The following is a 22,501-nucleotide window of genomic DNA, read 5'->3' on the forward strand; positions in this document are numbered from 1 at the left end:
TGACATGTGTCCAAAAATTTAAGATTGCTGACTATGGCTTTTAAACACAGGAATTGTTCCTGCAACAGAGGAGAGCTGAGAAATGGGAGCCATATGTTGAATTTGTGGATGACCTTGTGTTTGAAGGATTACAGGCAACACTTATATGCAGGTAAGGAATTTGTATTTACAGTGAAATGAACAAATATTCAAATTTTCTAACACTGTAAGGCTTAGTTAAAAACATGGAAAAGGTCTAGTTAAATGCCTTTTTCACCTTTCTCTTTAACGGATTTATTTATTAATGCTGGAAAGATGGCCTCCTACATTTTGGCTAGACTTTCTTCCTATTTTACATTACATTCATTATGGCAGACAGGTTACGTCATACCTTTAGTATGGAACCCAACACTTAGAAGTAGTTATGACAGAAATAGTGAAGAAAGTAATGGCTGTAGCAGAAAAACTAACAGTTTATGTTTGTTTACAAAAAGTAGAATAATACAAATTAATTACAGATGTTCAGATTTAATTGTGAGCTGTGACAACAATAGATATGAAAGGGGGGAGGGGAGAGAGAGAGAGGTAGAACACAAGTAAGGGAAGAGATAAACACGCTACGGTCGCAGGCTCGAATCCTGCCTCGGGCATGGATGTGTGTGATGTCCTTAGGTTAGTTAGGTTTAAGTAGTTCTAAGTTCTAGGGGACTGATGACCTCAGATGTTGAGTCCCATAGTGCTCAGAGCCATTTCTGAAGAGATAAACAAATAATGTCACTGACTGGGGAATGAAGAGAGAAAATGGCATGACTGAGGTGGGGTGATGAATATTTAATTCACCTGTTTAACAGGTAGAAATCAAAAATATCCTTGCCAAAAAAATTTAATATGACTAAAAGATGTGCTTCAACAATTTTTAAAATTCAGCAAGATATGAAATTGTGCGTGGAGTTCAGAGTAGATTGTGGCAGAGTGAACAGAATCAATCTCATCAAGGAGAAAATGGCAAATGTAACTCAGTGTGAAAGCCAGTCACAGATGAGTTAAAGAATTTCACTACAGACAATACCACAAATATTCAAAAATGTTGTCAGGCTAGCTAAAATAATACTTTACATTGAGAGAATATTAAATTTGAGAGATGAAATACTGAAGGCAGCAGAGAAACAACTGGGCAAAATGCCCAGTAGGCATCCTTGGATAACAACCAAGATATTACATTGAAGTGACGAAATGAGAATATATAAAAATGTAGGAAATATAAAAAGCCAAGAGAGAAACTGGAATCTAAAAGAATGAGGTTGGCGGAAGCTGCAAAATGGCAATCCAGGAATGATAGAAGAATAATGCAAACCTGTAGAAACCTCCATAATTTTAAGAAAGGTAGATGCTGCAAACAGAGGGGGGGGTGGGGGGGGGGGACACCTGTGAAGAAGAGAGTAGTAGCTCTATGGATATCAAGAGCTGAGACAGGGTGCCAGTGCTAAGCAAAGAAGGGTAGGCTGAAATGTACAAGAAATTTATAGGCGTAGAAGAAATGGATGAAGATGAAATGGAGAACATTACACTGCAAGAAGAATTTGACAGCATATGGAAAGACATAATTGAAACAAAGACAATTGGAGTAAAGCAAAATCCTTAAAATTGTCAAACTCCTTGGGAAAACCAGTCACAACAAAACTGTTCCACCTAGTATGCAGAATATATATGGTAGGGAAAGACCCACAGTCATTAAGAAAAATATAAGAATCCCTAATAGGAAAGAAGACAGTTGCTGACAGGTATGAATATTATCAGTCAGCTTAGTAAGTCATGCTTTCAAAACTAACATGAGTTATCTACAGAAGTGGAGATGTGAATTGGGAAGGAGAGGAAGAACAGATGAAGAGGAAATTGTGGAGAGGAGAATGTAAGTTAAAATAAAATTTCTGTGGGGAGGGGTGGTGGGTGCACAGGGGATGTGGACACAGTTAGAGGTGGATGTAGGACAGAGTCTTAATAGAAATTGAGACAAGGAGGATTACAGGATCAAATCTTGTATTTCAAGGAAGACTTCTGTCTACATAATCCACCAGAGAAGCTGTGGTGGTGGTGGTGGTGGTGGTGGAGGAGGAGAAGGAGCTGGAGGTGGGAGGGGGGGTTAGATCCAGAGGATATACATTGCAGTGCAGACATTGAAATTAGCCATGTTGTGCTCACAGCATATTTTGCTATTGGAAGTTCATCTTTTTTCTTGATCACAGTTTGGCACTGGCACTTCATCTGGATGGACAGTTAGTTGGTGGTCATGTACGTATAAAAGATGTGCAAAAGTTACACCAGAACTTGTACATAACTTCTTTCACAGATGGCCTGTCATTTAATGATGTGAAAAGTGATTGGGAGCAGATGTGACATAAGGAAGAACAGGGATATTTCAGAGGTTGGATGATTTGTCAAATACTCCTTTGGGAGATACGGAAAGCATTGTGGATAGGATGTTAATAATTTCCAGGCATGATAGTAGCTAGTTAAAGCCCTGGTGAAGGATACGGTTAAGACATTCCAGTCTGGTGTGTATTGGTTTATACAGTTGTTTGTAGAATAAGGAGCAAGTATAGTTATGGCACAGGAGATATGTCCAGTGACTAGGTTTGGAAGGTAGTGCTTTCCTGTGAAGGCCATTGTAAGACTTTTGGCATACTGGGCAAGGGTTTGCTGAACACTGCACTACAAGCAGGTGTAGTGTGGGGAACAGAGTTTTTAGTGTGCTATCAGAATGGAGGTACTGTTGGTTTGTTGGGCTGATATGAACAGGTGCTTTTTCTGGTATCTGGAGAGAAGAAACGTGACTGAAATGTCTGTGAAGTTGTGGTTTTTACTGGATAGGTTTGACAAGAGTGTGCTGGATGTGTTTGAGGTCTGGAGTTTATGGGGCATTGGGAAGGCATTTTGGGGAATGTGGTAGATGAAAGGAGTCAGTAAGGTAGGGAGGGTATGGAGGCTCTTGAAAGGTTGATGGGAGGTTTCACTGGGTGTAAAGTAAGTATTTATGGATAGTGGTATTATGAGATGGGAATAGGATGACAGTAAATTGAAAAAGTTTTGGAAATGGTGTTTAAAGAACTGTTCCAGTTATAGAAGGGCAAGAATTTTAATTTGGGAAAAGATGGTACAGGTAAGTGGGATTTCATGATCTTGTGGAGAGAGCAGAGGTGGTATGGGGATTTAGGGGTCATTGTGAAAGAACTAGCAGCAGAACAGAGAATCAGTATTCACATGTGGACATACTATTAAGATACTGTCAAGTGTGAACAATTTACCACTGTCTTGAAACAGTGATAGAAAGGATAAAATGTAATTTGTAGTTGATTATGCAACAGAGGAAGATGAATTTAACTACTACAAGATTAGCATACAAAACAATAATTCAATTAAAAAATTGTTTGCTGTATGACACTGGTTGTAATATTTATAATCAGGAATGAAGAACAAAGATGGCCATGAAGGTACGTGAGTGACATAATCAAGGAACAGAGATAATTACTGTGCTTAGTATTACAAAAGGGTAGATAATTTAAAGGAAAAATAAAAAATAATTGCATAGGTGATAGTAATAACAAAAATTATAACTCTACAATAGTTAAAAATAATGTAGCAAAGAAAAAAGGTGTAGGCACAAGTGCAAAATAATAAAAGAGTTTTTAACAGTGCAAATAGTTTTATTTCATGTAGTTGCATTGTCATGTTTGTAATCATTTTCTTGCCGGCTACAGTATTTATGGTCTAAATCTAGGAAAGAATTTGGCTCTTGTCAGTTATCTGCAGAGATTTGTTGGCAAATTATAAGATGCAACTCCGTGAGAATTTTATGATTGATTGATTATTTTATTGGTCCATTTCACTAGTCAATTTTTGTAAGATGATGAGATTGGACAACATGAATTAAAGTGATGATTATGAAATGTAGAAGGATGGTCTGAAAAGTTTTTGGAACAGAGTAGAAAAAAAGTACTTTCATCACTGAAACTTTTTTTTTATTTTTCAATGTAGTCTCCTTGTAGATTAATGCACTAGGTCCAGTGGTGTTCCAGTGCTTTGATCCCATCTCAAAAATGAGTTTCTCCAAGCCCGAAAAATAGTTGTCAACTCTGGCTATTATTTCTTTGAAGTGAATCTTTGTCCACCAAGAAAAATTTTCAATTTTGGGAAGAGATGGAATTGAGTCAGAGCCATATCAAGTGAATAAGGCAGGTGTGCAACAATTCATACATTAGTTCGTGTAATTTTACCAAGGCGATAGCGCATGTTTTTGATCCAGCGCAAAGAGTCACGGCACTCATCTTGCAGATAATTTTTGTCATTTCTAATTCTTCAGTTAAAATGTAATATAGCCTTCCAGATGATATCTGGCAAGCGTGAGCAATTTCACCCACTTTCAATCGACAATCCTCCATGACCATTTTGTGCACATTTGCAATGATTTTTGGAGTAGTGACACATCTTGGCCGACCACTGTGTGGATCATCATCTAAGCTCTCCTGACCAAATTTAAATTCATTTGTCCACTTTGCAACAGTTGAATATGAAGGAGCAGAGTGTCCAGTGTATTCTGGAAATTGGCATGAATGTCCTTTACTTTCATACCTTTCTTTACGGAGTACTTAATCACTGCTCGAATTTCGATTTTTTTCCATTTTCACAAATCACTACGTGGGAGCAACAACAGAGCCATGTCACCGCTACAGCTCTCTTCCAAGAGCACTGATGTAGTACATGTTTACAAGTAACAGTCCAATGAATATCATGTGAACAACTCGTTGCGCTAGCACTGACTTCTCGTGGTGATTCTGAGAACTTTTCAAACCACCCTCATATATCTACTGCAATATAAATAAGTTTACATACATAAAACTGTAAGAAAATGTATACATACAGATTATTGTTTTCATGCTCTTCTCAAGAACTTATAACAGTTTTGTAGTTAAAAAGCAAGAGCAGATTTTTACCATTTTTACTTCATTGCATTGATTATAACTTACAATTAATTAATTTCGTTAAGGGAAACAAATTTGCATTAAATCATGGCACTCTTATTACAAATTAACAATAATAATCTTATTAATTTAAAAAGCAGGGTTATATTTACAGTTTTTATGACATCTTCATGCCTATAGTTTACTGCTTTTGTATTTGCACAAAAGAGACAAACTTAAAGATTAGAAAGTATTTACAGTTTATATAAGATTTATATATTCATCAATATCATAATGCAGTTTATTTCATAGATACATTTTTAGAGCCATTTTAAAAATTTCTTTATAAACTCTGTGGTTCATGGTGTGGGTTCCTGTAGTCATGTCCTAGTTCTTGAACCACGGGCAACGTATAAGTGGCCAGGTAAGTGGTCCCGACAGTCGGGACACCAGTTACTTTGGAATAAGGCTGGGCATCTCGCACATATTCTGAGTCGTGGTCACCTTTGTGCTCATTCGGCAAAGACTACCAAATCCACCGGTTAGTCCCTCAACTGTTAGGGGTAAAACCCAATGAGACTCGGGGCAAGTAAGGCTAGCAACCTGCGTCCCTGGTACTTTAAATATGATGCTGGCAACAATCAGAGCAAAATGCCTCGGACCTTTGGAGGTGACGGAGTCCCACCTCTAACTGACAAACCAGGGACTCCTAAGATATGACTTGGCAAACAAATGGTAATGAGATGGGGAGCTATTAATATCAACGGGGGCTACTCTGGGAAGAAGGTAGAGCTGGCAGAGGCTGCAAGTAATATGGGGCTGGACGTTTTAGCTGTTAGTGACATTTGGTTAAGGGGTGAGTAAGAAGAGAAATGGGAGAATACAAGGTCTACCTGTCAGGAGTCAAAGCAGGAATAGCACAATGGGGTGTAGGGCTTTACATCAGGAAAGAAATGGAACCCAGCGTAGTTGCAATAAGGTATGTAAACGAACGACTGATGTGGATAGATTTGACAGTGTCTAGCAAGAAAATTAGGATTATGTCAGTATATTCGCATTGTGAAGGGACAGATCAAGATAAGATGGATAGTTTTTATGAGGCACTCAGTGATGTAGTTGTCAGAGTAAAGGACAAGGACAGTGTTCTGCTCATGGGTGATTTAATGCCAGGATTGGAAATCGAACAGAAGGGTATGAAAAGGTTATGGGTAAATTTGGAGAGGATATGGAGGCCAACAGGAACGGGAAACAACTCTTGGATTTCTGTGCCAGTATGGGCTTAGTAATCACAAACCCCTTTTTTAAACATAAGAACATTCACTGGTATACTTGGGAAGACAGGTGAACCAGATCTGTCATTGACTATGTAATAACAGATCAGGAATTCAGGAAGGTTGTGAGGGACACACATGTATTCAGGGGATTCTTTGATTACACTGATCATTATTTAATCTGCAGTGAAATTGGGATTGTGAGGCCGAAGGTGCAGGAGGTCAGGTCCATATGTAGGAGGATAAGAGAGGAGAAACTTCAGGATAAGGAAATCAGGCACAAGTACATAACAGCGATCTCAGAAAGGTACCAGTTAGTTGAATGTAAGTCAATTACAGTCATTGGAAGAGGAATGGACAAGGTACAGGGACACAGTACTAGAAGTGGCTAAAGAATGTCTTGGAACAGTAGTGTGTAAAAGTAGGATGAAGGAAACAGATTGGTGGAATGACATAGTCAAGGCAGCCTGTAAAAGGAAAAAGAAGGCATATCAAAAATGGCTACATACTAGAACTCAGGTAGACAGAGAAAGTTATGTTGAAGAAAGAAACAAACAGATAATTGCAGCATCCAACCACCCAAGGCGCAGTGCGAGAAGCAGAAGAAGAAGAAACTCCCCAAGGCTACCGACATTGCGGTGGCACCCATTCCACCGCTTCCTACAAGCTCTGCGTCTGAGGATGAGGTGGAGATTCTGGCGTCCACTGAGGACATGGATCTCGCCAGTCCCTCGGATGCAATAGATAGCTGTTGTCCAGGTGGTGACTCAGTAGCAGCAGGGGCCCCGGAGGCATAATCTGCCTCCCCAATCCCTTCACGCCTTTCCCATCCATGGCTAATACCATCCTCCAGTGGAACTGCAGCGGTTTCTTCCACCATCTAGCTGAGCTCCGCCAACTTATCAGCCGTCATCCTTTCCTTTGCATTGCTCTTCAGGAAACTTGGTTTCCAGCGATGTGAACCCCCGCCCTCCGTGGCTATCGGGGTTATTTTAAGAACCGGGCAGCTTATGAAAGGGTGTCTGGTGGCGTCTGCATATATGTCCTTAACTCTCTTCACAGCGAGTTTGTACCTCTACAAACAGCTTTAGAGGCTGTCGCTGTTCGGGTGTGGACGCCACAGGCTATTACCGTCTGCAGTATTTACCTTCCACCTGATGGTGCTGTCGCGCAGCATGTCCTGGCTGCTCTGATAGCCCAACTGCCGCCACCTTTTTTGCTGCTGGGCGATTTCAATGCCCACAACCCTCTATGGGGTGGGACTGTCTCCGATGACTGCGGTCGGGCCGTGGAGCATGTGTTGGCTCAGCTTGACCTTAGCCTCTTGAACACCGGTGCTCCCACGCATTTCAGTGTGGCCCATGGCTCGTTCTCGGCCATCGATCTCTCTATTTGCAGCCCTGGACTTGTCCCATCCCTCCACTGGAGAGTGCATCCTCACCTGTGTGGTAGTGACCATTTTCCCATCTATTTGTCACTGCCCCAGTGTCATTCTTCTTTGAGTCTCCCCCACAGGGTGACATTGATGAGGTGGTGCGTGTTTTAACCACGTCCATCATTTCAGCGGCCGAGACTGCCATCCCCCGTTCTTCTGGCCACCCTCAGAGGAGGGCTGTATCCTGGTGGTCGCCGGAGGTTGCTGAGGCTATTCGCGACCGTCGGCGGGCTCTCCAGCGTCATAGGTGGCACCCGTCTCTTGAGACCCTCATCACCTTTAAGAGGCTCCGTGCCTTCGCCCGTCGTCTTATTGCACGGCATAAGCAGGAGTGCTGGGAGAGGTATGTCTCATCCTTGGGCTCCCATGTCTCCCCCTCGCTCGTGTGGTCCCGGATCCGGCGGATTTACGGATACCAGACCCCTACGGGTGTCCCTGGGCTCTCCTTGGACGGCGCTGTCTGCATGGACGCTGCCGCCATTGCTGAACGGCTTGCCACGCACTTTGCTCAGAGCTCTGCGATTGCATCCTATCCCCCCGCCTTTCGCTCTCTAAAGGAGCAAGCCGAGCGGACGCCGTTCTCATTCCACACGCGTCGTTCTGAATCATACAATGCTCCTTTCAGCGAGAGGGAATTCCTCGCTGCCCTCGCCGATTGCCCTGATACAGCACCAGGCCCAGACTGCATCCACGCGCAGATGCTGAAGCATCTCTCCAGGGACTGCCAGAGACACATTCTCGCAATACTTAATCGCATTTGGAGCAAAGGCGTGTTCCCGTCGCAATGGCGAGAAGGTGTTATTGTCCCCATCTTGAAGCCCGGTGCGGACCCACTGGCGGTGGACAGCTATCGTCCCATTACCCTCACCAACGTTTTGTGCTAATTGCTCGAATGTATGGTGGGGTGGCGTTTGTGTTGGGTCCTTGAGTCGCGCGGTCTCCTCGCTCCATCCCAGGGTGGCTTCCGTCGGGGCCGGTCTGCCACGAACAATTTGGTGCGGCTGGAATCTGCACTCCATACGGCCTTTGCCCGACGTCAGCATCTCGTTGCTGTATTTTTCGATCTGCGGAAGGCGTATGACACCACATGGCGGCATCACATCCTCGCCACGTTGCATGAGTGGGGTCTTCGTGGTCGGCTCCCGGCTTTTCTTCAAACCTTTTTATTGCGCCGCTCTTTCCAGGTGCAAGTCGGTGCCACCTCTAGTTCATCTTATATACAGGAAAATGGGGTCCCGCAGGGCTCAGTGTTGAGCGTCTCCTTATTTCTAGTGGCCATTAATGGTCTGGCTGCAGCAGTGGGGTCGTCGGTGTCTCCTTCTTTGTATGCCGATGACTTCTGCATCTCATTTAGCTCCACGACTACGGGAGTCGCCGACCGCAGGCTGCAAGTCGCCGTTCGCAAGGCAGCATCATGGGCTCTGACTCATGGTTTTCAGTTCTCTGCAGCCAAGACTCGAGTTATGCACTTCTGCAGGCGTCGGACGGTCCACCCTCATCCTGAACTTTACCTCGACGGCCACCTGCTTTGAGTGGTGGACACTCGCCGCTTCTTGGGACTCATGTTTGATGCCCGGCTCACATGGGTTCCTCATGTTACTCAGCTGAAGCAAAAATGCTGGCGGCACCTCAACGCCCTCCGCTGCCTTAGCCACACGTCTTGGGGTGCAGATCGCTGCACGCTGCTGCGATTGTACAGAGCCCTTGTGCAGTCCCGGCTTGATTATGGGTGCCTGGCCTATGGGTCTGCATCACCCTCAGTGTTGAAGTTGTTAGACCCCATACACCACTGTGGGGTTCGGCTTGCAACTGGCGCTTTTCGTACCAGCCCCGTAGATATCCTACTGGTGGAGGCCGGGGTTCCCCCGCTGCGGATTCGCCGCCATCGACTGCTCGCCGACTATGCTGTCCACGTGCATTGCTCGCCAGACCATCCCAATCGTTGCCTGCTTTTCCCTGCCATGGTCCTCCATCTGCCCGAACGGCGACCTAGGTCTGGGCTTTCCGTAGCTGTCCGTGTCCAGTCCCTGCTGTCAGAACTGGGGTCATTCCCTCTTCTGCCTCCCTTCCGGGTCCGTACACCTACGCCTCCCTGGTGTTTGTCCCGGCCGTCCGTCCGTCTGGATTTGGCACAGGGACCTAAGGACTCGGTTCCGCCTGTGGCCCTCCGTCGCCGTTTTCTTGCGCTCCTCGAATCATTTCCGGGCTGTGAGCCTGTCTACACTGATGGTTCCCTGGTTGATGGTCGCACTGCCTACGCTTTTGCTCACGCTGCCCATGTTGAGCAACGCTCCTTGCCGGCTGGCTGCAGTATTTTTACTGCAGAGCTGGTGGCCATCTTGCGCGCTCTTGAGCATATGCGTTTCTGCTCAGGTAGGTCCATCGTCATCTGCAGTGACTCCCTGAGCAGCCTTCAGGCCATCGACCGCTGCTATCCCTCTTCTCCTCTGGTGTCCTCTATTCAGGAGTCTGTTTCCGCCATTGCCCATTCTGGACGTTTGGTGGTCTTGGTTTGGACGCTAGGTCATGTTGGCATCCCGGGGAACGAACGTGTTGACAGGCTGGCCAAAGGGGCGCTCGATGCCCCAGCTTTGGAGATCGGCCTCACGGCTCCCGATCAGCAGCTGGTGTTGCGCCGTAAGGTGCTTGGGATGTGGTCTGCTGAGTGGCGAGGCTTGACAATGCCTAATAAACTGCGGGCTGTCAAGGAGGCGACCGATGTGTGGCGCTCCTCCCTGCGGTCTTCTCACAGGGACTCTGTTATCCTGTGTCGGCTCCGCATCGGCCATACATACCTGACGCACGGCCATCTTTTGCGTCAGGAGGATCCCCCCCCCTGTGTCGGTGTGGGTCCCGGCTGACGGTCGCCCACATTTTATTGGAGTGTCCCCGACTGCGCACCCTTCGGCAGTCTTTTAATTTCCCGGGCACCTTGCCTTTGACTTTATGCGACGATGCCTCCATGGCTGACAATGTTTTACATTTTATCCGTGCTAGTCCTTTTTATGGATCCATTTAGGGGGGTCCTGCACTTTTCCGTTTCTGTGTCTTTTGTGCTCGCGTCTCTCCATATTTGTTGCTGTTTTGGTGTCTCATCGGATGGTTGACTCTTTCCCTTTTTTGTTGTCGTGGTCAGTCAACCAGTCTCCGGCCATCTTCTTTTCTTCTATTTCTTTCTGTCTGGTGTTCGTCTGTACTCTTCTTTTCTGTAGTGTTCGTTGCCTAATTTGTGTTCTTTAGCACCTGGGGGGGGGGGGGGGGGGGCAGTCTCCTTCCCCTTGGGGTTTTATATGCTCTGCGACTTTGTCTCGCTTGTTTTTGGAATGGGGGACTGATGACCTTAGCTGTTTAGTCCCCCTTAAACATCCCAACAACCACCACCACCAAACAGATAATTGCAGCATCCAAGAAGAAATCTTGGGAAGACTTTGGAAACAGGTTGGAGACTATGGGTCAAGCTGCTGTAAAACCATTCTGGAGTGTAATTAGCAGTCTTCGAAAGGGAGGTAAGAAGGAAATGACAAGTATTTTGGACAGGTCAGGAAAACTGCTGGTGAATCCTGTGGATGCCTTGGGCAGATGGAGGGAATATTTTGAAGAGTTGCTCAATGTAGGTGAAAATATGATCAGTAATGTTTCAGATTTCGAGGTAGAATGGGATAGGAATGATGATGGAAATAGGATCACATTTGAGGAAGTGGAGAAAATGGTCAATAGATTGCAGTGCAATAAAGCAGCTGGGGTGGATGAAATTAAGTCGGAACTCATCAAATACAGTGGAATGTCAGGTCTTAAATGGCTACACAGGATAATTGAAATGGCCTGGGAGTCAGGACAGGTTCCATCAGACTGGACAAAAGCAGTAATCACACCAATCTTTAAACATGGAAACACAAAAGATTGTAAAAATGACAGAGGTATCTCTTTAATCAGCGTTGTGGGTAAAATCTTCTCAGGTATTGTTGAAAGGAAAGTGCGAGTATTAGTTGAGGACCAATTGGATGAAAATCAGTGTGGGTTTAGGCCTCTTAGAGGTTGTCAGGACCAGATCTTTAGCTTACGGCAAGTAATGGAGAAGTGTTATGAGTGGAACAGGGAATTGTACCTATGCTTTATAGATCTAGAAAAGGGATATGACTGGGTTCCTAGGAGGAAGTTATTGTTTGTTCTACGAGATTATGGAATAGGAGGCAAACTTTTGCAAGCAATTAAGGGTCTTTACATAGATAGTCAGGCAGCAGTTAGAGCTGACGGTAAATTGAGTTCATGGTCCAGAGTAGTTTCAGGGGTAAGACAAGGGTGCAACCAGTCTCCACTGTTGTTCATATTATTTATGGATCATATGTTGAAAACAATAGACTGGCTGGGTGAGATTAAGATATGTGAACACAAGATAAGCAGTCTTGCATATGCGGATGACTTAGATGTGATGGCAGATTCGATTGAAAGTTTGCAAAGTAATATTTCAGAGCAAGATCAGAAATGTAAGGACTATGGTATGAAGATTAGCATCTCCAAAACGAAAGTAATGTCAGTGGGAAAGAAATATAAACCGGTTGAGTGTCAAATAGGAGGAACAAAGTTAGAACAGGTGGACGGTTTCAAGTACTTAGGATGCATATTCTCACAGGATGGCAACATAGTGAAAGAACTGGAAGCGAGGTGTAGCAAAGCTAATGCAGTGAGTGCTCAGCTACGATCTACTCTCTTCTGCAAGAAGGAAGTCAGTACCAAAACTAAGTTATCTGTGCACCATTCAATCTTTCAACCAACTTTGTTGTATGGGAGCGAAAGCTGGGTGGATTCAGGTTACCTTATCAACAAGGTTGAGGTTACGGATATGAAAGTAGCTAGGATGATTGCAGGTACTAGTAGATGGGAACAATGGCAGGAGGGTGTCCACAATGAGGAAATCAAATAAAAACTGGAAATGAACTCTATAGATGTAGCAGTCAGGGCGAACAGGCTTAGATGGTGGGGTCATGTTCCACGCATGGGAGAAGCAAGGTTACCCAAGAGACTCATGGGTTCAGCAGTAGAGGGTAGGAGGAATCGGGGCAGACCAAGGAGAAGGTACCTGGATTATATTAAGAATGATTTTGAAGTAATAGGTTTAACATCAGAAGAGGCACCAATGTTAGCACTGAATAGGGGATTGTGGAGGAAATTTATAAGGGGGCTATGCTCCAGACTGAACAGTGAAGGGCATAATCAGTCTTAAATGATGATGATGATGATGATGATAAACTCTTTTTTTTATGTGATGTGATAACGTGCTGTAAAGTTTTTCCTATACTAGCAGAGATCCATCTTGTTTAAGTTTTGTTTTTGCATTCCATTTTCTGTTGTGTGTTGTACTTATGAACTGTTTCATTTTTTTGCACTAGCTGGTCTTCGTTGTCAGGGCTTCATGAAACATGTAGCTCCCAAAATATATAAGCAAGGTAGAGGAAGAATTTATAGGTTGGTAGTGGAAGAATTTGTAGAGTTGCCCAAATAACTATGCCATATCTCAGTTGTGATTCCATCTGTGCATACCAGTAATATATATTTATCATTTGTTGTGTCATGTAGCCAGTAAGAATTATCAGGCAATAGCAAGTGGCACCTAATTTCATGTTGATGAAGATTACATGTTTGTCCAACTTTTGGTTTACTTGGATCCATGTTCCACGAAATTTAGTGCTGTTTACAGTTTTATAATTGTTCTCTAGATAACATTATGATAAGGCTCAAGGGGTGTGTCCTTTGTGTTGTATGTAAATGCATAGTTACTGTCTTTTTTGCATTTATGAAAATACTGTTTTTGGAGAACCAATCAGTGCTGTGTAACATGCATGCTTTTATTTCATTCTCCAGTTCAGCTACAATCTTCCGTTTTATCAGAATGTTGGTGTCATTCACAAATTTTATACATGTCTGGTAAGGTATTGCTGACTATAAGTCATTCATAAACAGCAGGAACAAGATTGGACCTAGAATGGAATCTTAGGGCACACCACATTTAATATTCTGTTTAGCTGACTGATACATATGTATGTTGTTTCCTTCTTGATACTAAGTTCCACTATTTGTTGTCTGTTGATTGTATCCACTTGCATCCCAGTCCCCTGAAGCCTACATATTCCAGTTTCAAGAGTAGTAGTTTATGGTTTATGACATCAAAAACTTTGGTGAGACCCAAAAATACAGCAGATAAGTGTTGCTTATGGTCTACTGAGATCAGGGCTTCATTTACAAAATCAAAGATGGACCTATATTTATGGAAACCATGCTTTGATTTTGAGAAGAGGTTATTTTCTTGTATAAAATGAACCAGCCTGTTATAAAGTATTTTTTGTAATACTTTAGAAAAGCCAGACACTAGAGAGATAAGTCCATAATTTTTTTACCTCTGTTCTTTGACACTTTATAAATGGAGGCTATTTGCTATTTTCAACTGTTCAGGAAAATCCCAGTAGCCAGTGAGGAATTACAAACATCTGCTAAGGGTTTTGCTGTTCTGCTGACCATTTCTTTAAAATACCATCAGGGATGTTATCAATGCCATATGACAAAATGGTTTTGACCCTCTAATAACATTTGATACATCTTTTTCATCCATTGGATATAAAAAAGACACATATTGAAACTGATTGCAACTTGTTCTTCCTTAGCATTTAGTGGATGCATTTTGTAAGATTTTCTGCTATTTCTGTAAAGTAGGAGTTAAATTTATTTGCTGCTTTCTCAGGTCTCATATTTTAATTGCATTTCCCAGTAGGTCAATACTGTGGTGTTCTTTACATTGTTTTCCTGTTTCTTTTTTACTGTTTTCAGTTTCTTAGACATTTTAATGACTTTGTTCAGGATATGTTTACATCTCCTAGAATAAGCATCAAAATTTGGCACTTTTTCTGTTTGCTGTGATACTTCATAGAGAAACCTCATTTTTCGTAAGTGGTATCAGTATGCCTGGTGTGATGGAATTACTTTTTTATTTTTGTGCATTATTTTCTTTCCTTTTGGGGAGAGGTTGGGAAGGGGGAATATGGCTCAATGTGTTAGCAGATGATGTTATTGAAAGCATCAAACTTTTCATTTGTGCATAAAATGTTGTAAACTTCTTCCCATTTTTCCCTCGTTAGGAAGTGCAGAAAGAAATTTATATGTTGTTCATTGTAGCTTCTAACAACAGCTGATCCAGGTTGTTTTGAAAGCTGTCAATGATTTTTCAGTTTTACAGAAATTATTTATGTATTGTGATCCCCAAAGCCTGCATTGAAAGTTTGTGTGTTGTATTTACATGACATATTTTCGATGGTTGATACTGATGTTGCCATTATCTATGTTGCTAGTTTCATTTTAAGCTTTAAATTAAAAGTTAACAGCAGGTTCAAATACCAGTTTTTTGTTTTGATCCTTTCAGGAAATTAATATTAAAATTCCCATACATAATGAGATGTTTGGACCTTTATGTTAAGAAGTGGAGGTTGGATTCCAAACTTGTTACAGGGTGGTTATATTGCCTGTTTGAGCCCTGTTTAAGCAAATAATACACTAATGGCCATTAAAATTGCTACACCACGAAGATGACATGCTACAAATGCAAAATCTAACCAACAGGAAGAATATGTCGTGATATGCAAATGATTAGCTTTTCAGAGCATTCACACAAGGTTGGCTCCGGTGGTGACACCTACAACGTGCTGACTTTCCAACCGATTTCTCATACACAAACAGTAGTTGACAGTCATTGCCTGGTGAAACGTTGTTCTGATGCCTCGTGTAAGGAGCAGAAATGCGTACCATCACGTTTCCGACTTTGATAAAGGTTGGATTGTAGCTTATCATGATTGCGGTTTATTGTATCGTGACATTGCTGCTCACGTTGGTTGAGATTCAATCACTGTTAGCAGAATATGGAATCGGTGGGTTCAGGAGGGTAATACAGAACGCCATGCTGGATCCCAATGGCCTTGTATCACTAGCAGTAGAGCTGACAGGCATCTTATCCACATGGCTGTAACGGATCGTGCAGACACGTGTCGATCCCTGAGTCAACAGATGGGGACGTTTGTAAGACAGCCCTGGCCAGCACATTCTCCAGATCTCTCACCAATTGAAAACGTCTGGTCAATGGTGGCTGAGCAACTGGCTCGTCACAATACGCCAATCACTACTCCTGATGAACTGTGGTATTGTGTTGAAGCTGCATGGGCAGCTGTACCTGTACACACCATCCAAGCGCTGTTTGACTCAATGCCCAGGCGTATCAAGGCCGTTATTACGGCCAGAGGTGGTTGTTCTGGGTACTGATTTCTTAGGATCTATGCACCCAAATTGCGTGAAAATGTAATCACATGTTAGTTCTAGTATAATATATTTGTCCAATGAATATCCGTTTATCATCTGCATTTCTTCTTGGTGTTGCAATTTTAATTTCTAGTAGTGTAGCTACATTTTCGGCTACTAATTCAACTCCAAATATCTATAAAGCTCGTTGATTGGGTATATATTTTTGGAAATGAATAGATGCAAATTACATTCCTCTGTGGGTCTGTACAGTGATACATAAATAGCTATCTAACACAAAATTTTGTAGATTCAACATTTGTAGTTCTTCTTCAAGCCAATGTTCTGTTATGCAAACTACAGTAACAAATTTTAGTTCACTCTCTGGAAGAACTTGAAGTTCACTCACTTTATTTGTCATTGACTGCACATTTTGATGAAGCACTGAGAAACTTGCAAATAACTTTGGGATTTGAAACTTACATAGTGTGGTGTTCTTGCTTCTGTGTTGTTCCTTTACAAGTTACAGGAGGTGTAGTGACCATTTGTCTTGTGCGCTTCCCCTTCTGTCTGCCTCCAACTACAAAACAGGCAGGTGGAACTTTTCCTCCTAAGCACAGTATTTGACACTCTTTCTTCTGTTCTGAATGTCTTCTCTCCTTTTGTTGGTATTCATGTGGATGTTGTTGAAACTGTAGCTTTTGTAGTTACTGGTGATGTCTGCTCTTATGTTCTTGTTGTTGATGGTAGCTCAGTTGTTTCTGTGAGACTGAGGGAGCCTTCCGTTATTGCAATTTCTGTAGCTTCACCGTTTCATTTAGTCTACTGCTTCTGCTGTTTTTGTTTCTGTGGTTGCTTCATCTGGGATTGCATTTTCTGTACCAATGATTTTTGGATTGTAGTTGTTCACTGGTGTTGATGATGACAGTTCCACTATTCCACGGTACCTCACGGCAATGGCAGATTTATACAGACTGTTTCCTTGCCAGCTGAATTTTTCCAATGCTTGAGCGATTACGACAACCAGACACATTTTTTGGATTTTTTGTGCATTGGGGGTGGCTGATGTGAAGAGACAAGCAACAGGGGAGAGTGTGTATCATTGCCATTGTTTACTGGAATATCATTTCCCTTTAAAAATTGGTCAGGTACAAACTCATCGAAAGGCACTGTGTGATGTTTTGCATGAAACAAATAATTTCAAAAGCAAGGAAGCCGCTACTCCAGGCATACAAGTGTTAGTCACTGTTTAAGTTCAGATTCATCATGCACAAAATACAGTTCCTTTTCCAGAGGAAGTACCCTGAACTAAATGTCAACAAAAATATGCACACAGATATTTTCAGAACTGATTTTAAATCAAAATTTACCATACCAAGGTCAGAAGCATGGTACTCATATTGTGACAAAAATTTTATGCAAATGTTCAGTGCAAATTCTGCCTAAGGAGTTAATAAAGCTGAAATGAAAAGTGCAATTCACCATGAAAGGGCTGAAGTAGCACACAAATGTCTGCTATTTATATCAGAAAAAGCAAAACAATGAGTAATAACGTGGCTGTTTTTCAATCTTCAGCAAGTACTCTTCTGTCAACAGTTCAATCATTCTTCTGTACTTTTTTTTTTTTTTTTTTTTTTCAATGACAGTACTCTTGTTGCAACCTGTCAGTACTGGTGGCAACATGGCTTTTTTGTGTTTTTAGCACAAAAGCATTGCCAGGAGTGCCACAGCAGAGATATCCTCATGCATTATGAGGTACATTCTTACACATTTCATTTTGCTCAATGATCATGATGTTTGGAATCTGACAATCTGGTATGACCACTGCAGTAGGCAGAACAACAACTGGCAGATGATTCTCCCTTTCCAAAATCAAATCATCCATAAATATTTCACTGTTGTAGTCCAGAAATTCCTCACATGATAGGAGTTTGTGCTCTTACAAAGAGGAAAAAAAGATCTTTTCATGTATACTGCCCAGATGACTGGATTCCAGACATTGTCAATCCCTAGGTCAGCAGATTCTGTGTCTTCCAAGATGATACCAGAGGCTTTCAGAGAACTTAGTGTGGTAGACAGAGGGCTTGCATAGTGACTCATTCAAAATAACTGGCTATAAATTTTGACTGACAGCTCTAGTACACTAAGGGGAAGAAAAAGTTATAACATACAGCAACAATTGGTTTGTCAGAGCATTAAAAAGAAGCTGAGTGGTACTGGGAAAAGAAGTCTGCTGTCAAATAGTAATTCACTTTTCCCTATCTTGTATAATAAACTTTCACCAATCAAAAACACTAAGAAGAAAAACTTACTTGACATCTGTCAGCAACTAGCAACTGAATAGTGGATTTGCATGCCTGTTTGGCAAAACTCATTGAGTGAGAACTGAAAATGTAATGCTGAATATACATGTTTAGTGATAACACCACCATCGGTGTTAAAATTTTCAGTATTTTATGCTGCTGCTTGTACAGATTTTTATTGCAATAAACACTCTGTGTTTTGACTTGTTTTGTTTCATTTTCTCAAAATAGGCTTTCTATTTCTGCAATGAGTAACACAGAAAAATCAGTGTGTTTCAGCAATACAACAATGTAACTGCACAGATGCAACATTGTTTGCCCAGGAAAATTAAAGTAGATAGCATAAGCATTTGTGTCATAATTGTTAGAAAAATGTGCAAACTGATGTTTAACTATATACAGCATTTCCCATTTTATTCTATACCGGCTGATATCTCTAGAGTGGCACAATTTTGCAAAAAAAGTCTCAAGTAAAAGTTGTAAGTTTGAAGGGGTTCACGGAGTGGTTACCTCGATAAGACCTTGAAACTTGTTCTCAAGGTCAAACCAAGGTCGAATTCATTTATGCAAATGGTAACCCCTAGTTTTTATTACATATTCATATTCTACATGAAAAAAAAGAAAAACACATTGTTTGTGGGGAACAAATTTTTTTTACCAGTATCTCGAGAACGAAGCAAGAGCGGAAAAAATTTTCAGTGAAAATCATGTATAGTTTCTGAACTCTGTCCACTGGTGAAATTTTCATGTACTTGAAATGGCCTTGAAATTCTTCAGCAGGGATTAAACTGAAAGCAAATACCGTTGGCATTAGCGTAACCCAATGTGCACCACATGGAGGTTGCCCAGTGGACTGTGCACATCGTTAGCCCTGAGAAGGGCTGGTTAACATGGTTCTCACTGGAAATTTAGAATCTCAGATGCTTAATCAACTGCCCAGTTTGCCTAATGCACATTGGCGCTCTTGTTGGAAATTGGTTTCGACATCATTCAATGTCTGATGTATGATTGCCTGGAAAGCCACCACAATCCTTTCTCTCATATCTTCTGGTGTCATTGGGGGGTGGATTACACCTGCTTCACAGCTCCCCCTAAGAAGTAGTCCAATGGGGTTAAGTCTAGCAACTTTGCCAGGAATTCACGAATTGCACTCCCAATAGTCAATTTGGGTAAGTTGCATTGAGGTACCTTCTGACAGGCAAGGCCTGATGTGCAGGGGTGTCGTCATGTTGAAACCACATACATGCTTGTATGTCTAGGGGGGATATTTTCCAGTCAAGGAAGCACTAGATTCTGGAGAACATGAAGATAGCACAAGCTGTTCAACATTTCGCCATAAAAAACAGAACCTATCATGTAATCTCCAAGTATGCCCACCCAGACATTGGTTGACCACTGTATCTGTGTTCAGTGATCTCGTTGCCAGCAAGGATTTGCTTCTGCCCAGTAGTGTGCTTTACAGAGATTGACTCCTCCCATGTTGTCAAAGTTTGCCTCATCTGTAAAGAGCAAAGAAAAAGGGATCATGACATATTTGTGTAACGGCCCATCGACAAAATGCCAGGTATCTCTCAGGATCCCCAGGCTCAATTGTCTGGGTGATATGTAAGCGATATGAGTGGAATTTAAAGTATCTTAAAACACAAGATACCGTTGATCAAGGCACGCCATGTAGAGAGAAGACAGAAACAAAAGATGGGCCCGAGAAAGCCAAATGCAAGACAAGGTGACTTAAATAAATTTTTCTCTTATGAGCACCAAACATTCATGTTGAGAATAATTTTGCTTTTATGTCTTTGGAAAAATTTCACTTTAGAGGAACACATTAGAGTCTCGCGAGACAAGATTGTTCTGAGTGCCATGAGGCAAAATTCATCGGAGTCCGAGGAGTTGGAATGTTTCTAAATCCCTTAACACACATTTTTTCTAACTCCATAATAGAAAAATATATGAGCGTCACACCAGTTAAGAATCATTCTAAGGGAGCACAGTGGAGAAATTTTCAGAGTCTCCAAAGGTAAAATTTCTCTGAACCCCCAGTCATGATTTTGAATTCCCTGACAGTGACACTTATTAGTTAGCCTCAGAGTTCCACCCTTCTCTTCTCTTATTGTGATGGCACAAGTACAATCCTGGTCTCTGATTCGGCATCCTCCAAGTGGTTCACATTGGGCTCCACTTATGCCGACGGAATTTGCTTTCAGGTTAATCCCTGCTGAATAATTTCAAGGCCATTTCAATTCATGAAAATTTCGCAAGTGGACAGAGTTCAGAAACCATATATGATTTTCATTGAAAATTTTTCCTGACCTTGCTTCATTCTCGAAATACTGGTAACCTGGGGAAGTTACAATGAAGTGCCCCCTGGCATCAAACCATTGGTTTTTCGAAAAAAATGTTCCCTACAAGCAATGCATTTTTTTTTTTTTTTCATGTGGAATACGAATATGAAATTAAAACTAGGGGTTACCATTTACAAAAATGAATTTGACATTGGTTTGACCTTCAAAACAGGGTTCAAGGTCATTAGGTCATTTCAAGGTAACCATTCCCTGACTGCCTTCAAACCTTACAACTTTTACTAGGGATTTTTTTGCAGAATAGTGCCGCTCCAGAGATATCAGCCGCATGGGACACCTGTGTATTGCCTGCATCAAGTATGCAAACTTTTTATTTTATTTTAATTTTTTTTTTTTTTTTTTTTTTTTTTTTTTTTTTTTTTTTTTTTTTTTTTTTTTTTGCTAGTTACAACGTGGTTCAGGTGAATGATTCAGTTATTTGTTTATTTGTGTAGGTTTTGTAGTAATTGATTCCCTTAGTCCCATTTGATGTGTCCTCTCAGTGCCCTTCATGCTTGCCTCCACACTATTATCCATTGTGTAATATGTATGAGAAGGTGATCTGCATTACTTTGTGTCGCACTTAACGAGTGAAGGTTAGTTCATCTCTGATACTGTTCTAGTTTGTTATTTGTAACATGTAAGTTTTTCTTCCCAGTCCCTTGTCTTTATTTCATACTCCAATACAGACATTTGTAAACACTAATTTGTACTGCTTTGTTTGTAACAGTTACAGAAAATATATTTAAGGGTACTTTCACAATAGTGCTCACAGTCAACTGAAGATTACCATTTTCTAGATTCACAGCACTTACCTTTTAGCAAAATAGCTCCACTATACCTGAAACCAAACTTCTGCCACAGGCTGGGCACCTGTTTCTGGCTTAGATATTGGTGGTATGTGGAAAATATAGCACTATTGCAAAGAACAGTACTGCTGGCACAAATTTGACTTGTACTAAACAGGGATATTTGAGAGGGCACCTTTGATTACAGTGGCAGTTTGAAAGTCAGCTTGACACGTATCTATATCTACATCTACATCACATAGGTACTCCGCAAGCCACCATAAGGTGTGTGCTGAAGGGTACCCTATACCACTGCTTGTCATTTCCCCTCATTTTCCATTGACAGACAGAGTGAGGGAGAAACGACTGTCTGTACACCTCTGTATGAGCCCTAATTTCTCGCATCTTTTCTTCATGGTCCTTACACGCAATGTATGTTGGTAGGAGCAGAATCGTTCGACAGCCAGCTTCAAATGCACTAATGTCACCATGGTGGTGGTATTATAAAGGATTTGATGACAATGATTGTGATCACCACATAGATGAAGATGTCTTCTGTTACATTCAAACAAATTATTTTATTGCACTATTTCATCAGGCAGTGTAATCAAAATCACCAAAAACACGTTAGATCATATAGTCAGATTTTCATTAAATATTTTAATGGTATTAAATACAGGATGATCCAAAAGTCTGCTAACATTTGAAAATGCACTAATTCACAGAATAATGTAGGTGGAGAAGTAAAACTTGACACATGCCTGAAATGGCATGGATTTTTACTGAAACCAAAAACGAGTCCTGAAACTGGTCAACAGATAGCGCTGGACAGCACTACGTCAGTGACGCTGTATGTAAAATTTGTTTAAAATAAGCTATAGTGACAGAGGGAGTCAGATGTGCTAGCAATCACGGCATTTTGACTTTACGAGAAAAGGCACTGTTAGAGAAGGTTTACTATCAGAATGTAGAATCTGCTACTGCATCTTTATTGCCCAATTACCATAAGAAAATGCAGGGTGCTGCTTTTCAAAATGTCTGCATGATTGATGTGAGGTACACTAATTTTTTACAGAAGCACAACATACTGTGGCTGATAAACAGCTGCTGGAAGGTTTGATTTTTATACAGAATGGTGCTCCAACCCGTACTGCGAC

The 22,501-nt window shown here is 41.7% G+C and overlaps 1 protein-coding gene across 1 annotated transcript in view; it reads left to right on the forward strand.

Moving 5' to 3' along the window:
* The window catches only part of LOC126417102 (dynein beta chain, ciliary-like), a 739,775-nt gene that overhangs the window by 90,209 nt on the left and 627,065 nt on the right, over positions 1 to 22,501 (forward strand). Inside the window, exon 9 of the mRNA XM_050084997.1 lies at positions 51 to 151. Coding sequence (XP_049940954.1) covers positions 51 to 151 — 101 coding nt within the window. The remainder of the gene's footprint in view (positions 1 to 50; positions 152 to 22,501) is intronic.

Source organism: Schistocerca serialis, chromosome 8 (assembly GCF_023864345.2).
Source record: "Schistocerca serialis cubense isolate TAMUIC-IGC-003099 chromosome 8, iqSchSeri2.2, whole genome shotgun sequence".
Lineage (NCBI taxonomy): Eukaryota > Metazoa > Arthropoda > Insecta > Orthoptera > Acrididae > Schistocerca > Schistocerca serialis.